The following is a 12,914-nucleotide window of genomic DNA, read 5'->3' on the forward strand; positions in this document are numbered from 1 at the left end:
TTTATTATGGTAAGTGAACCCAAGATTTAAACCCAGGAACTCAAAAAATGGAGCAAACCTCTTTGACTGTAAGACCAATCCCTTGGGGTTTTTGTTAGATTTGGCTATATATTTCAAAAATTTAAAACACAGGATAGTACAGTTTACAAACTTACATGGTAAAAACAACATTTGGACTGAAGCAGAGGAGACACAAAATATGACAATTTATGAGGCATTAGATCAAAGGACTTTGAATGATTGAGGTTCAAATACAACTTACATAATTAATACACTTTGGAAATACCATAAATAAGAAGCAATCTAAACCCTTCCAATGCTTTAATCTAACAGCTCAAAAATTGTGTAAAAAAAAAAAATGGGACTCTCTATCCTAACCCACAACAAATATATATGGCATTATCCGTCGTCCCATTTTCACAATCTCTCCTCAAGAAAGGAACAAATTTGTTTGACAGGTTGGGCTGGCTTATGAAACTCCATGAACAAGATAAGAATTGGGCCTATAAATGAACCTTGAGCTAACAACTCAGTTCAGTTTATTTCACCATAGCTTCACCAAACAAAAAGGTTTAGAGTTTTGACACAGTCAACTCCAACTAAAACAAACAATATCTTGGTGTGCTATCCATGAAATAATCAATTACAAATTTGATTTCTAGTTATATCACAACTTTGATTATTAAAATGACGTTTTCAGGACACATTGTAACACAAAATCAAATAAGACTGAGGAAGCCAAGAATGGCTGCACTGAGGCCAGATTGGAGATTACAAGCATAAGCAGACGGAGGACATGGAAGTCACCGCCCAAAAACAAATTTACACATTGGAATCATCACCCCCTCCACCTATTTCCAAGTTTTAAACTCCCTTTATATATATCACTTGCTAATACTTACCAGTTACCAGTGACTCACTCGTGATCAACTACATTTTGTTGGTCGAGTCATCAAACTAGCTATAGCTCATCACATGGCTGCCTTTCTTGCAACTCCTGCATGTTCCTTGGCCACCATTTCGGCTATTTCTGGAGCCAGAGCTCCTGTTTCTGTGCAGAAGACCTTCCCTACAACTGTAAACTCACTTGTTAATAACTAATGAACTCGGTATTTGTATTTGTTGTGTTTGTGTTAGTGTGTGTTAATGGGACAAATGAATCAAAATTTTAATGCAGGGAAGTCCTTTGTTTAGTGGGTTGAAGCACATTCCGAAAATCCAATTTTCCAAGACAGTTGACAGGTTTTCTACTAGGTCCAGATGCTTCAAGACTGCAATTTCATGTTCTGCTGTAAGGAATTTAATAACTCTTCAATCTTTGAAATAATAGTCTTTTACTTTTTGTTATTTTCGTATAGTTATTAGTTAAGCTTATGAACCAATGACCTGCAGGCTCAACCTGAGACACTGAAAACAGTCCAGAGCACCATTGCTAAGCAATTGTCAATCGACTTGAGCACAGTCACTCCTGAAACCAAATTTGCTGATTTGGGTGCCGACTCCCTTGACACGGTATATATTACTTGAGGTTAAAATTGCATATGCAATTATGCATAGGTACTTGATTGAGCTTAACCTTAGGTTTAAACTATGATGATCAGGTGGAGATAATGATGGCTTTGGAAGAACAATTTGGGGTGTCAATTGGAGAAGGTGGAGCTGAAAACGTTGCAACAGTTCAAGATGCAGCAGACCTCATCGAGAAAGTGAAGGCAGCAGCGGCTTAGCTCGTGCAATTCCTATTTGAATTAATTCATGATCATGAGGGCCACGAGAGAGCTCTTACAGTTTTCTTGATGTTAGCTTTTACCCTTATTTAATTTTTTCTCTCTTTGATGTTCTTTTTTTTCTGATAATTGAAGCTGTTCTCAATCGTAAAAGTATAGGTTCCTCGAAATAATAATAAATGCAAACAGGAATTTGAACACAGTATCTTAACCAAATTCCCATCTTGGAGTGTGCTGCAATGCTCAGAATTCCATCCCCTCAATAGGTCACCTATCCTTTCTTCCTATAATTTGATAATCTCCCAGCCCAAAATATTAATAATACTAAATAAAAACACTAGTGTTGATACCATCACATATACTTCCTCACAAAATGTATCAAGTCCCAATATATGCAAGACGGAGAATATGATCTCTGAACAATCCTAGAGGAAAAATGCACTATTATTGTATCACAATTTCAAACTGCTTTCAGGTGATGCAAGAAAAAGTAATACGAAGAATACACATGCACACACATATAGACAATATACGAAGTAGATAGACAATATACAAAGTGGTACAGTCAATGTGAAAATTCCAGCTTTTGCAGCAGAACAATTTTGCTTCACTGGATTCAAATGAAGCACATCTTACTATACTTTGACGTTGACAATATATTTAGATCAAACTGAATTTACATGATGTATTTAATGTGTGAAGTAATTTTGTAACACGTTCTTCTTTCGATGAAAAGATCTGGCAAAATCATTCTGAACTGAATTAATAGCACTTTAACCTTCAAAACGTCTGAACCAGTCACTGATAGTTTTGGAAAGGATTCGAATCTCATTTATTGAAAGAGTTTTAAGGCCCTGAGCAATGGCATCAGCAGGAGTGTACACAGAACCTGCTTGCCATTTTGGTTCCTGATGAGGTGGAAAGAAAAAGGAAAAACAAAATAGTTAGGGTTGAATTATCATAACAAACATAATAAGTTTTCAATTAAGATGTAGCAAAAAATGCATAAACAAATAGATGCATTCAAGGGTATAATTATCCTATGCATCATGCAGAAAAGCATGATGATACAAGGCAGGAGTTCAAGACTATCACAACTGAAATGATGTTAAAAATATGTGGACTACTGTAAGAGGGCTTCTTTGGAAGGCGAAAAGTTTTAAAAAGAACAATATAACTTACATAATTAAAAAAAAAGAAAAAAAAAAAGAGGAGAGAGACAGGAAGATGTTCATTTAGCTTGTATGCTTTTCAATTTAATAGACGGGATTATTCTCAGTCGCAACTGCAAGAGCCTCAGCGTCAGTTAATGATGAGTTCATGACTAACCCAGAAGACTCACAAGCTCTGCATGTATGATCTGAGCCAGCATTTAACTTGCCATATCAGAATTAAAAACAAACAGGTAAATGAGCCCACTATAACTTAACAGATAGGAAGGCCTGAGGGGTCTCATGACAAACTTTCTTCATTTCCAGAAGGCTCTTTCCAGACTCAAGTGGAACGCATTTGAGGGTTCTAACTTTGGACTTAAGTTTGGGATATGATAAATAAAATGAGTTTGTCAAGAAAAGCTGAAAACATCAAATCAAGCAGCATTTCAACCTCTAAAAGTGTTTGGGAAATTATTGAAAACCCCTTGGGAGGGGTGTTTTTCATAGTTTCCAAAAACATTGGGTTTTTCAAATCGAAACATCTCTCATGGGGTCCATAAAATTGCCCTTATAAGTTTTTATTAGCAAGTCTATAAACAGCCTCTTACTTTCAACTGAAGAGAGGACTCTTATTATACATGCCTGCATTACTCTTATTATTTCCAATTTCTCACATTTGTCGTCTTCTAATATCCACTATGCTACTGCCATAATCTTCCATGAAAATCTTCCTGAAGATTGCCTCTCTCAATCCTATGTCATGCTCTTTGTCACCTCATTATTGTGTAAAAGAGACTTCTCTAGTTACACCAAGAGCTGCCTAAACTTACATTACATCAATATATAAGCAAAAAATTTCCAAACAGAGAAGGGAAGAAAAATGAATTTTGCATGAGTTACCTGTACACATGGTGTGATATGGTTACCATTCAATTGGATCTTTTCTACGGTCCCACCTATAGACTCCACACGAGGTCTCAAAGTCTCTTCAAGTAGATCTGTATCATCAATTGTGTCGAAGCTGAACTTCACCTAATAGTAAAGAATTAAAAACATACCAAATAAATATCAAAGCCCTCCAGATAAAGTTGATTTTGGGACAGACAGAAAACAGTGCATACCAGTAGTGTATGTGGTACATTGTATGACTTTTTAAAACAATCCCTATTCTCAGAGGGTGTTGGCTTGAACTCTGACATCCCTTCTGTAACCTAACACATGCAATATCAATTTCACAAATGTATAAGATTCAAAAGAAACCAAAAGTTCACTAGCCTACCGATAGGGTCGTTTGGATCATATAATATTTTATTATAAGAGAATATTATATTAACGGAAAGAAATATTACCTTAAAGTTGGGAATGTTTAGAAAATGTGTTTGGTTGGTTCGAATAAATTGGTGAATAATATGTTTGGTCGGGAGGATAAATGGATGGGCATGTTATATAGATTACTAAATTGCCCTCCTTTTTAAATATTAATATAATAGTATTTTTTTATTATTTTTTTTAATCATTTTTTTTAACCCCCTACATTTGAAATTTTGTTAAAACTCCCCAGCTATATAAAACTTTAATTTGTAGCAAAATCACCCCTACCCACCCCAAGCCATTGCCGACAACCAGCCACCACCGCTGACAGTCAACGGAATAGTGCACCACTGGCCGTATATGACCCGCCGTATGCCGGCAAAACTGGAAATGGCCATGAATCACAAATCCATGACTAGATCTATGGCCATTTAAAGATGTGGCCGTGAAATGGCAACAAATCTCGCTGACCGGCCAGATCTCACAAGTCGTGCACCATTATGGCGACTTATGCCGGTGGCCGACAATGGTGAGTTACAACCGACGGGGGTATTTTGTTAATTTTTAACCTTTTTTGTGGTTGAAGTGTTTTAGCTAATTTCTCAAATGTAGAGGGGTTGGGCTAATTGTTTTTTGATAGACATTTCAGGGCAATTGTATCCGAAATGGTTTTTAATTAAGGGTAAAATTGGTAAAAAAATCATATTACCTCGATAATGTTTTAATAACACCCCCTAACAAGGTAATAAGATTACCCCCACATTACCAACAGTAAACACTATTTACAATAAAAGATTATCGTAATATTTTTATTACTTGCAAACCAAACACAAGAATTTTCCAAAATAAATGAAAATTACCCCTCTTATCTTATATATCCCCGATCCAAATGGCCCCTAAAGGGTAAATTTTAATAATGTCAAAAGAGCAAAAAGTAGGGAGAATTCTACCAACCCAAAACAAGAAACTATCTATATTCATTAGTTCTGGTTTTAAATTCACAAACTGCAACCAGTTACCCATTGATGGAATTCTCATAGATAATTGTCAAGTAAAGCAAGCATGTCCAACCAAGCAAAACTGGTGTTTTATTAAAATCACATTGGATAATTTTCATGTTACACACAATCAAAGGGTATCTATCAAATAGATTCAGTGATATTTCTGCTGAAAGGTAGAGTGGAAAGAAAAAGAACTGATCTGGAAGAAATGGAACAAAATGAGTTGTTTCAGTTAGTGTTATACAGATCAAATTACCTGACTGAAAACTGATGGCAATTGATTAACAAAATTGTTCAATGAAACTAGGGATTCCTGATCATTGCCTGGTATTATTGCTCCAGCTGTATCAAGTAGCACCTTCCACGCATCACCTTTTTTTTTTTTTTTTTTTTGTGGGGGGGGCACGATTAGAAACATATATCATATGTGCATAATGAATATAAATGCATATTAAAGGAGTGACATGTCACAGCTGACATGATATTATGATTACTATTTCAGTAACATGCAATAGCAGTGATTAAATCAGATTGAACATGTTATAAGGGGAAGCCGAGCCAATGAAAAACATGATTGAGGTGATTGGAAAAAGACGAAATGGTCCATAGTAATGATACCTAATGTAGAGGATAACAGAGGAATGACCCTTAACGTCACTGAATTTAAATTAATAGCTTATCTGAGCAGTATATCGGAAAAAAAAAAAACCTTAATTCAATGCCCTATACCAATGTCCTTTTCTTTAAGAGTTCTGGCCATAGTTTGTCCATATTGGTTCAATTGTACGAAACATTCTGGATATGCTTATATAGCAAGGACATGAATTTCCATAATAAATGGAGAAAGAATAAAAAGCACCATATTCAGGCAAAATGGTAGTCAACCATCCAAGTTGACAAATGTAAAATCCAGCATGAAAACTACTTAATATTTTTCATTAAATTAGCATAAGCAAGAGGCAGAGTTTGATGCACCTGAGGCACTCCTAGCCATTGAATACACTGGAGATGCTTCCACAATTGGCATCATCTGACTGACTATAGGACCCAACTGCAGGGTAGAATTACAACCATTTATTGTACACCTCTGATTCAACTAAATCAACAACAATTGTGCCAGCTTAAAACCTTTTTCGAATTGTGCAAGAAGGTCAAGGATCATAGTAGATTGATTATATGTAGTTGAGCTAAGCTAGGTCCTGACCAATTTCCTATCCGAAAGAAAGTCAATACTAAGGTAATTCTGTCAACAAGCAAAAGGAATGGTTATATGATAATCCTAGGTAAGATTATGGCTTATTTACCATGATGACGATAAGACTTGATTCTATTCTGTGCTGAGAATACACATCAATCTTATTATAAATCTAACATGACTTTGATTTTGGGAAAATTTAGATGCACATTAATCCAAGAATAAGAACCTGTCACTCCATAAGGACAGGCACAAAACTTTTGGAAAAACAAAGCTTAACCATTAATAAACAAACATAATTACCTGCTCAAAGTATGGTACTGCCTCTGTTGCTGGCCTGTTGTTGAATGAGATTATGGCATTAGCCTTCCACAGAAATAATTTGCTTTGTCACACTCCACAGATTGCTTATATTAAACTCAACAAAACTTCAAAAAACACATTGTGCAAACAAAACTAATGTCTACAATACACTCCTCAGAATACTTCCACTCACACAAGCAAACTTTTGGAAAAGCAAAGAAAACCAAACCTTTGGTATCTTTTCAGAGAAATAACTGCCTATGAGTACTTGGATAAGTGCACCATTACTGCATATTCATTCAAAAAAAGAAATAGGTCACAGCAAGGTAAATTATGAAACAGTTGATTCAAAAGAGGACATCAATTTGCCCCCCAGTACTAATCTTTTAGTGAAGAATAAAACCAATGTATTAGCTTGATTTCGTGCTCTTATGAACAAACCATTGGTGAAATTTCTTTGCAACAAGGGCCAACAATTGTTACACTAAGAGTAAACCTAATCAAAACATCACAATGAATATACAGTATAGACAGCACAGAACGATAATATGTGACCACAAGCTAGCAGTACCACTGCAACCATAAAAAGGCAACATCATCACTGGAAGAAGTAAAAACATATGAACAAGTTTGCTGCAGCATATTGCTTATCAAACTTGGATGCCATTTTCCATAGGAATAATCAGAATGCTGTTACCGGAATATTCTCTTGTGATATTCTTAAAATGTATATTTATTTATAAGTACAACATTATATTAATATACTCATCCTCTAACTAGCAACAAAATGTTCTTTATTATCAAGGCGATAAATAATGAGGTTCTGACCTGTGACCAACAGAAAATATAGGTAGGTCGACAAGATCAGTAGGGGCTAAATTGGCATGGGCCAGCCCAGTGGTGAGAATAGTATCCAAGCAGGAATTAAACCTCTCGTAAACTTGATTAGCAGCCTTAGCATGATCAAATGTCACATTGTACGGCACTGATATTAAAAGAAACCCTTCTTTTGCCAATAGCTCTTTCAAATAACTTCAACAACCAATTACAACAGAACAAACGCATTTCACTAATAATTCCAACACTGTTAAAAAAAAAAAAAAAACCCAAAAAGGAAATGAAATAAAAACAAAACCTGTAGGTGACTTCAGGAACAGCTCCAATGAAAGCGCCGCCCAAGAATTTGATGATAGCACGGGGCTTCTTGCCATTAAGTGGAGGTATGACCAAGCAAGAATCAAGTCTTTTGTAAAATTTACTGTTATTAGTATCAAAGCTGAATCTTCTGTTGGGTTGGCCCGCGTAGCCGTTGTTGGAAACCATATTTGAGAATGATAAAGAAATGGGTCTTCTGTTTGTAATCGGAGAAAACACCGGCTGGGACAGTAAAGAATGTGTTACTTGAGAAGGGTGTTTACATGCAAGCGTTGTTGTTGGAGAGAAGATGGTTCTACAATTGGTGGATGAAGTCGCCAATTCCATGGTTAATTGGTTGATAATTTGGTATGAAGCTGGGCTATAGAGGTTCTTGATTCTTTAGAATTGGAAGAGAGTGTGAGTGTTTGTTAAGTATTTTTTTGATGAGTGGAAAATGTGGAATGAACGAAGATGGTAGTTCATGTCTTCATGATAGTTATTACGCCACGATTGTGGAAATTCCTCTCCCTCGTAATACATGTGGGCCGGAGCTTGAAGTAAGTAATGGGCCTTTGGGCCATTTTTTACTTTTAATTAAAAATAAAACAATGCAAATATTCTTAAATTTTAAAAATTAAATAAATTTAAAACAAAGAGAAAAGGAAGGTTGGGTTAGGTAAGGTCATGTCAACATAATTTTATGATTAACTTCAAATGGTGAAACAAAATTTCTGGTCATTTGGGGAATAAATGAGATTTCAATTTTGACAATTTTCTTAGGGTTTTATTTCAATTCTAGTAGAACTGATTTGGGGAAAACAGATTTAAGGGAAGGAGAAATTTTGAATCAATTTTTATTTTTTGTTTTAATTTTTGGGACCAACCGACATGGCAACTAGGTGACATGGCAGATGTGGTGGCATCTGTCATGCATGTCAGCATCATAATTGTCAAATCGTGTATCGTATCATGTATCGAAAATCTAATTTTTAATCGTATATCGTGTATCGTATCGTATCGTATTGTAGGATATGCCTTTTTCAACAAAATTAATAAAATAATATAATTTTTCTAAAAATCATCCCCATGATTAATTAACAAATTTTGTGGTATTATTGGCTTTAAATTATGATATTACATAATCAAAATTAATCACAAAATTAACGATTTATATCATTTTCTCTCAACCATTCATATCATTTCCAAGATTAATGTTAATATCTATAACTTCACTTATGTTATTATTATCATGAAAATAGGCAACCCATCTTCATTTTCACTTTCTTCATGCAAAATAGGTAAATTTGGGTAAGTTTTAGTGAACCAGGTTGGGTGACCTGGATTCGACCTGAAATTTTTTTTGGACTTTTGGCCCAAATTAATAAAATTGTATCGATTTGTATCGATATTTTTAAGGATACAAACAGATACGTATCGTGTCGTATGATACATATCAACGTATCGAAAGGTTTAGGATACATTCTCTAATACATATCGTTGGCGACCCGTATCGAATCGTATCATAGGATACGTATCGCGTATCGTAGAATACTAACAATCATGATCAACGTCACATCAGTTAGTATGCGAGATTAGTATAGGATGTTAGTAAGGCTAACATTACTCATCGGACAAGAAATATTGATGTTGACTTTGGAAGGAACTTAAGAATTCGATAATTACGGGCTTTCTTCCTAGAATCAAATATACAAATTTTGGAACTTGGTTTTGACTGAAAACGTTTCAGCCAGCACCACATTCTGCTAACAGAAAAAAGAGTTGGCGGCTCCAAGATTTTTAAACACGGCAAAAGCACATCCAAGGCTTTCAATAGGGCCTGGACTCCACCTCAAAATTTCAACATTCATTTGTTCTCCGATCCTGATTCAATCCTGAACCAGATGAACTAGTGCCAAATCAACCTTCTTGAGGTTGTAAAGACATCAACTCCACTAATATCGGTCAAAAAGTCACAATGCTAAATAATAGCACTTAATTAGAAACCCAAGTATTGAGAACCAAATCAAACATGTACGCAAGAGGAGGTAATTCTCCATTGATGCCTACTGGCTCCAAAATAGTGCAATTTTAAACATCAGACATGCTCGGGCCAGCCCATGGAGAGGGTTCAGGAATGTTAAATTTTGATTTTTTTTTTTTATCATTAACAGTAATCAAACTAACAATTTTATGGATAAAAATAACAGGTCACTAATAGAATCCAATAAGGACTGTAAATAACATGCTTTCCCCGACGTTTGTGGAATTTGCAGCATCTTTCCTGTCATCTTCACCTCCACCGGTTCCTTTCAGTTCAAGCAACTTTGATTAAACATACATGTATTCACCACCCCGAACAGCATTCTTAGCACCTTTCCTCTCTTCTTCAGCTTCCTTCTCCCGCTCTTTCCAGTTCTCATATGCATGATCATCAGTTTGCAGTTCATGCCGACAGATGGGACAAGAATTGTGCTCATCCTGCCATAAAATCAAAATGCTATAAGAGACATGCAATTTCCAATTAACCATTAACATAGTTTAAGTTATTTGGCAGCAAGAACAAACAATATATGTCTAAGGGCATGGAACCACAAATAACTATGAAATCTTCATACATGAACCAAAGCAAAGTCAAGAAACAATACCAGCCATGGTTTTAGACAAGGAGGATGGAACGTGTGCTTGCACGGCAACTCTTGCATTTTGTCACCTGAAACCAAGTTCTCCTTACAAATTGCACACTCTGCATCGTGTCCTAGCTTGGACAATATTTCATCTGTCAGAATAATAATTGGGAGCTTGGCAACAACTTCTTTACTGGCAGGTGGAGCTCTAGGTGGTGCACCATCATCGTCCAATATCTTAAAAACAAAGAGATCTAATAAGTATCACTACATTAAAAAGCTTAGGCTGATAGGTAAAGACTCGATACTGATATTTAAGGTCTAAAACTACCCCTCACTTGCAATACAAGTGGATCGAACACAAACCAGAATCAGATAAACAACTATAACCATAAACCCAAAGACAATATATCATAACCTGGTTAAAGTAATAGTCGATTCAAATATAAGAACCAACCATAAACACAAAGACAATACATCATAACTTGGTTAATGCAATCATGGATTCAAATATTAGAATACTTGGTCAATTTGACTTAAAGTAGTTGATTAACCTAAAAGTTTATATTGATATTTAAACACTATACAATAGTTTATACTCATATCAAGATAAAAGCATAAGCAAGTTACAAGATTATTTAAAAGAATAAGGACAAAAAATATTCTTATCTATATGCCAACCTATTTGAATTTAACTTTTCTGGCTGCACATCCCTGAATTTAACAAATTGTCTACTTTCATGTAGAAAGCAATATAAATTCATTATTCACCATCATATGTACAAAGTAGATAGAAACATTCATGGATTGGTCTTTGCAACAATGTACTTGATTATAAACTTTCCATCAGCATACCGATTAGTTTACATCTATTCTTTCTAAAGTATTTGTGCATTGCAACAAATAAAATCTCATTGATTATGTAAATCTGGGAGGCCACAAAGGATCTTCTATCAACATTACATATATGATCAGGTAAAAATAACCGAAGAGAGTACCTCTGGTATAACAGCATCAAGGTTATTAATCAATTCCTGAAATATATTGGCAGCTGCTTCTGAATTTCTATTGCTATCCACTGGACCGCGAGAAGACTCAGCAGTCACAAGGGAAGAAACTGCATTAATCAAATTAGACTGCACCAGCCAGTAGGGTTGTGGTGGCTCGGGATCCACAGTCAAATGCCCCTCAAAAAGATAACCTATATCAAATCAATACACATAAAAAAACAGACTTAACCTCATGAAATCCATTAAACCATTCACAAGCATGTAAAAAAGAAATGCGAAAAAGTTAAAAGAAAACTAAACCTCTACTGTTGGTGGATTCCGAAACCTCAGTTGGATTATCAATGTCATGTAAATGTTCCTTAGCTTGAGCAATACAAGCCTTCATATGTTGCTTATGAGAAGGGTCAGAAACAAGACTCTCAGCCTGCTCAAAAAGCCGAAGTCCAGCAAGCCAAAAACCCGGCGACGTGTATCTCGTCTTTAAAATAGTTGCAACTCGGCAAACAACAGAATAGAACTGCCACACATCAGGGAAAAAGCATTTAACTCCAAAATCTTAACATTCAATCAAAACCATCAAATTGAACACCAAAATCAACCGAATTTTAATTAAACCGACAAATTTTCTCCCGTTACGATCTCTAAATTTAAAAAGAAAAGAATCAGAAAGAGGCGAACGAACCAGATTGCGAAGAGGTGGAGAAGCAGAGGGAAATTGATCGTGAAGAAGAGAATTGATTTTGGAGACGGAATCTTCAAACTTCTGTTTCTTTCCGAGCTGTTTTTGCAATTCTTCCAATTGCTGTCTCAATCCTTCATCCGACTCCATTGTCTCTTTTCTTTCGTTTAATTAATCTTCTTATTCTTTATAATGAATTGAATGAATGAAGATGAATCTGTATCGTACTATAAATTATGAAAGAAATGCATTTTCGTGGGCAAGGGGAAAACCAAAGCCAACCGACTGGGGGCGGTCAAACTTACACATGGTAATGGTAAGGGGTGTTTGGGTCAGAGAATGTTGGATCACTGGGAATATTGGATTATTGAAAAGTTAGATTACTTTAAAAATGATTAAGAATCTTTAGGAAAATATGTTTGATTAATGGATGTATATGTTATATTAATATAGTTAGTTAGAAAGAATAAATTGGTGGGTATGTTATTTAAATTACTAAATTATCTTCTAATTAAATATTATTATTATATTATTTTTTAATATTAATTATTATTTGGGTTATTATAACCCCTTACATTTAAAAACTTAACAAAAACAACCCCATAATAAAAGTTTAAAAAATCAACAAAACACCCCCACCAACCCAGCCATTGCTAGCTGTCAGCAACCATTGCAGGCTGTCGGAAGCTGGCAACCTAACGGCGCACAGAAGGCAAGAAATGACCTCCGTGAGCTGTATGGCCATTTTTGGCCAGAGATGTGGTCGGAAATAG

At 35.3% G+C, this 12,914-nt stretch overlaps 3 protein-coding genes across 4 annotated transcripts; 1 reads left to right on the forward strand and 2 right to left on the reverse strand.

The window, feature by feature from the left end:
• The first annotated feature begins 917 nt into the window (after positions 1-917).
• Positions 918-1,807, forward strand: LOC116145738 (acyl carrier protein 1, chloroplastic-like). The gene is made up of 4 exons (XM_031431185.1): positions 918-1,077; positions 1,178-1,291; positions 1,393-1,512; positions 1,602-1,807. The coding sequence occupies exons 1-4, from the start codon at positions 976-978 to the stop codon at positions 1,725-1,727; spliced, it is 462 nt and encodes a 153-aa protein (XP_031287045.1). The 5' UTR covers positions 918-975; the 3' UTR covers positions 1,728-1,807.
• A 374-nt stretch (positions 1,808-2,181) lies between these two features.
• On the reverse strand, positions 2,182-8,298 carry LOC116145737. 2 transcript variants are annotated; one of them, XM_031431183.1, is made up of 9 exons: positions 7,827-8,298; positions 7,520-7,723; positions 6,921-6,978; positions 6,692-6,754; positions 6,169-6,244; positions 5,450-5,565; positions 4,003-4,092; positions 3,782-3,913; positions 2,182-2,635 (listed from the first exon to the last, which is right to left on the reverse strand). In XM_031431183.1, the coding sequence occupies exons 1-9, from the start codon at positions 8,171-8,173 to the stop codon at positions 2,501-2,503; spliced, it is 1,221 nt and encodes a 406-aa protein (XP_031287043.1). In that variant the 5' UTR covers positions 8,174-8,298; the 3' UTR covers positions 2,182-2,500. The 2 variants fall into 2 exon arrangements, with proteins under 2 accessions (XP_031287043.1, XP_031287044.1); XM_031431184.1 differs by lacking the exon at positions 7,520-7,723.
• Positions 8,299-9,492: 1,194 nt separating this feature from the next.
• LOC116145722 (E3 ubiquitin-protein ligase AIP2) lies at positions 9,493-12,420 on the reverse strand. The gene is made up of 5 exons (XM_031431169.1): positions 12,145-12,420; positions 11,763-11,979; positions 11,451-11,653; positions 10,474-10,689; positions 9,493-10,306 (listed from the first exon to the last, which is right to left on the reverse strand). Exons 1-5 carry the CDS (start codon positions 12,289-12,291, stop codon positions 10,157-10,159), a joined length of 933 nt encoding a protein of 310 aa, XP_031287029.1. The 5' UTR covers positions 12,292-12,420; the 3' UTR covers positions 9,493-10,156.
• Between the last annotated feature and the right edge of the window lie 494 nt (positions 12,421-12,914).

This window comes from Pistacia vera, unplaced genomic scaffold, assembly GCF_008641045.1.
Source record: "Pistacia vera cultivar Batoury unplaced genomic scaffold, PisVer_v2 Contig465, whole genome shotgun sequence".
In the NCBI taxonomy this organism is placed as follows: Eukaryota; Viridiplantae; Streptophyta; class Magnoliopsida; order Sapindales; family Anacardiaceae; genus Pistacia; species Pistacia vera.

Bases quoted from the DNA above. Each gene is read 5' to 3' on its own strand.
- LOC116145722 (XM_031431169.1), bottom strand. From the start codon at position 12,291: ATGGAGTCGGATGAAGGATTGAGACAGCAATTGGAAGAATTGCAAAAA. The intron at 11,654-11,762 runs GTTTAGTTTTCT...GATTTGATATAG, and splicing joins GGAATCCACCAACAGTAGAG to GTTATCTTTTTGAGGGGCAT. The intron at 10,307-10,473 runs GTATTGTTTCTT...ATTTTATGGCAG, and splicing joins CTTGTCTAAAACCATGGCTG to GATGAGCACAATTCTTGTCC.
- LOC116145737 (XM_031431183.1), bottom strand. From the start codon at position 8,173: ATGGAATTGGCGACTTCATCCACCAATTGTAGAACCATCTTCTCTCCA. The intron at 6,979-7,519 runs GTCAGAACCTCA...ATGAATATGCAG, and splicing joins ATATTTTCTGTTGGTCACAG to TAATGGTGCACTTATCCAAG. The intron at 2,636-3,781 runs GTAACTCATGCA...CCACCTCATCAG, and splicing joins ATATCACACCATGTGTACAG to GAACCAAAATGGCAAGCAGG.
- LOC116145738 (XM_031431185.1), top strand. From the start codon at position 976: ATGGCTGCCTTTCTTGCAACTCCTGCATGTTCCTTGGCCACCATTTCG. The intron at 1,292-1,392 runs GTAAGGAATTTA...AATGACCTGCAG, and splicing joins CTGCAATTTCATGTTCTGCT to GCTCAACCTGAGACACTGAA. The intron at 1,513-1,601 runs GTATATATTACT...TATGATGATCAG, and splicing joins GTGCCGACTCCCTTGACACG to GTGGAGATAATGATGGCTTT.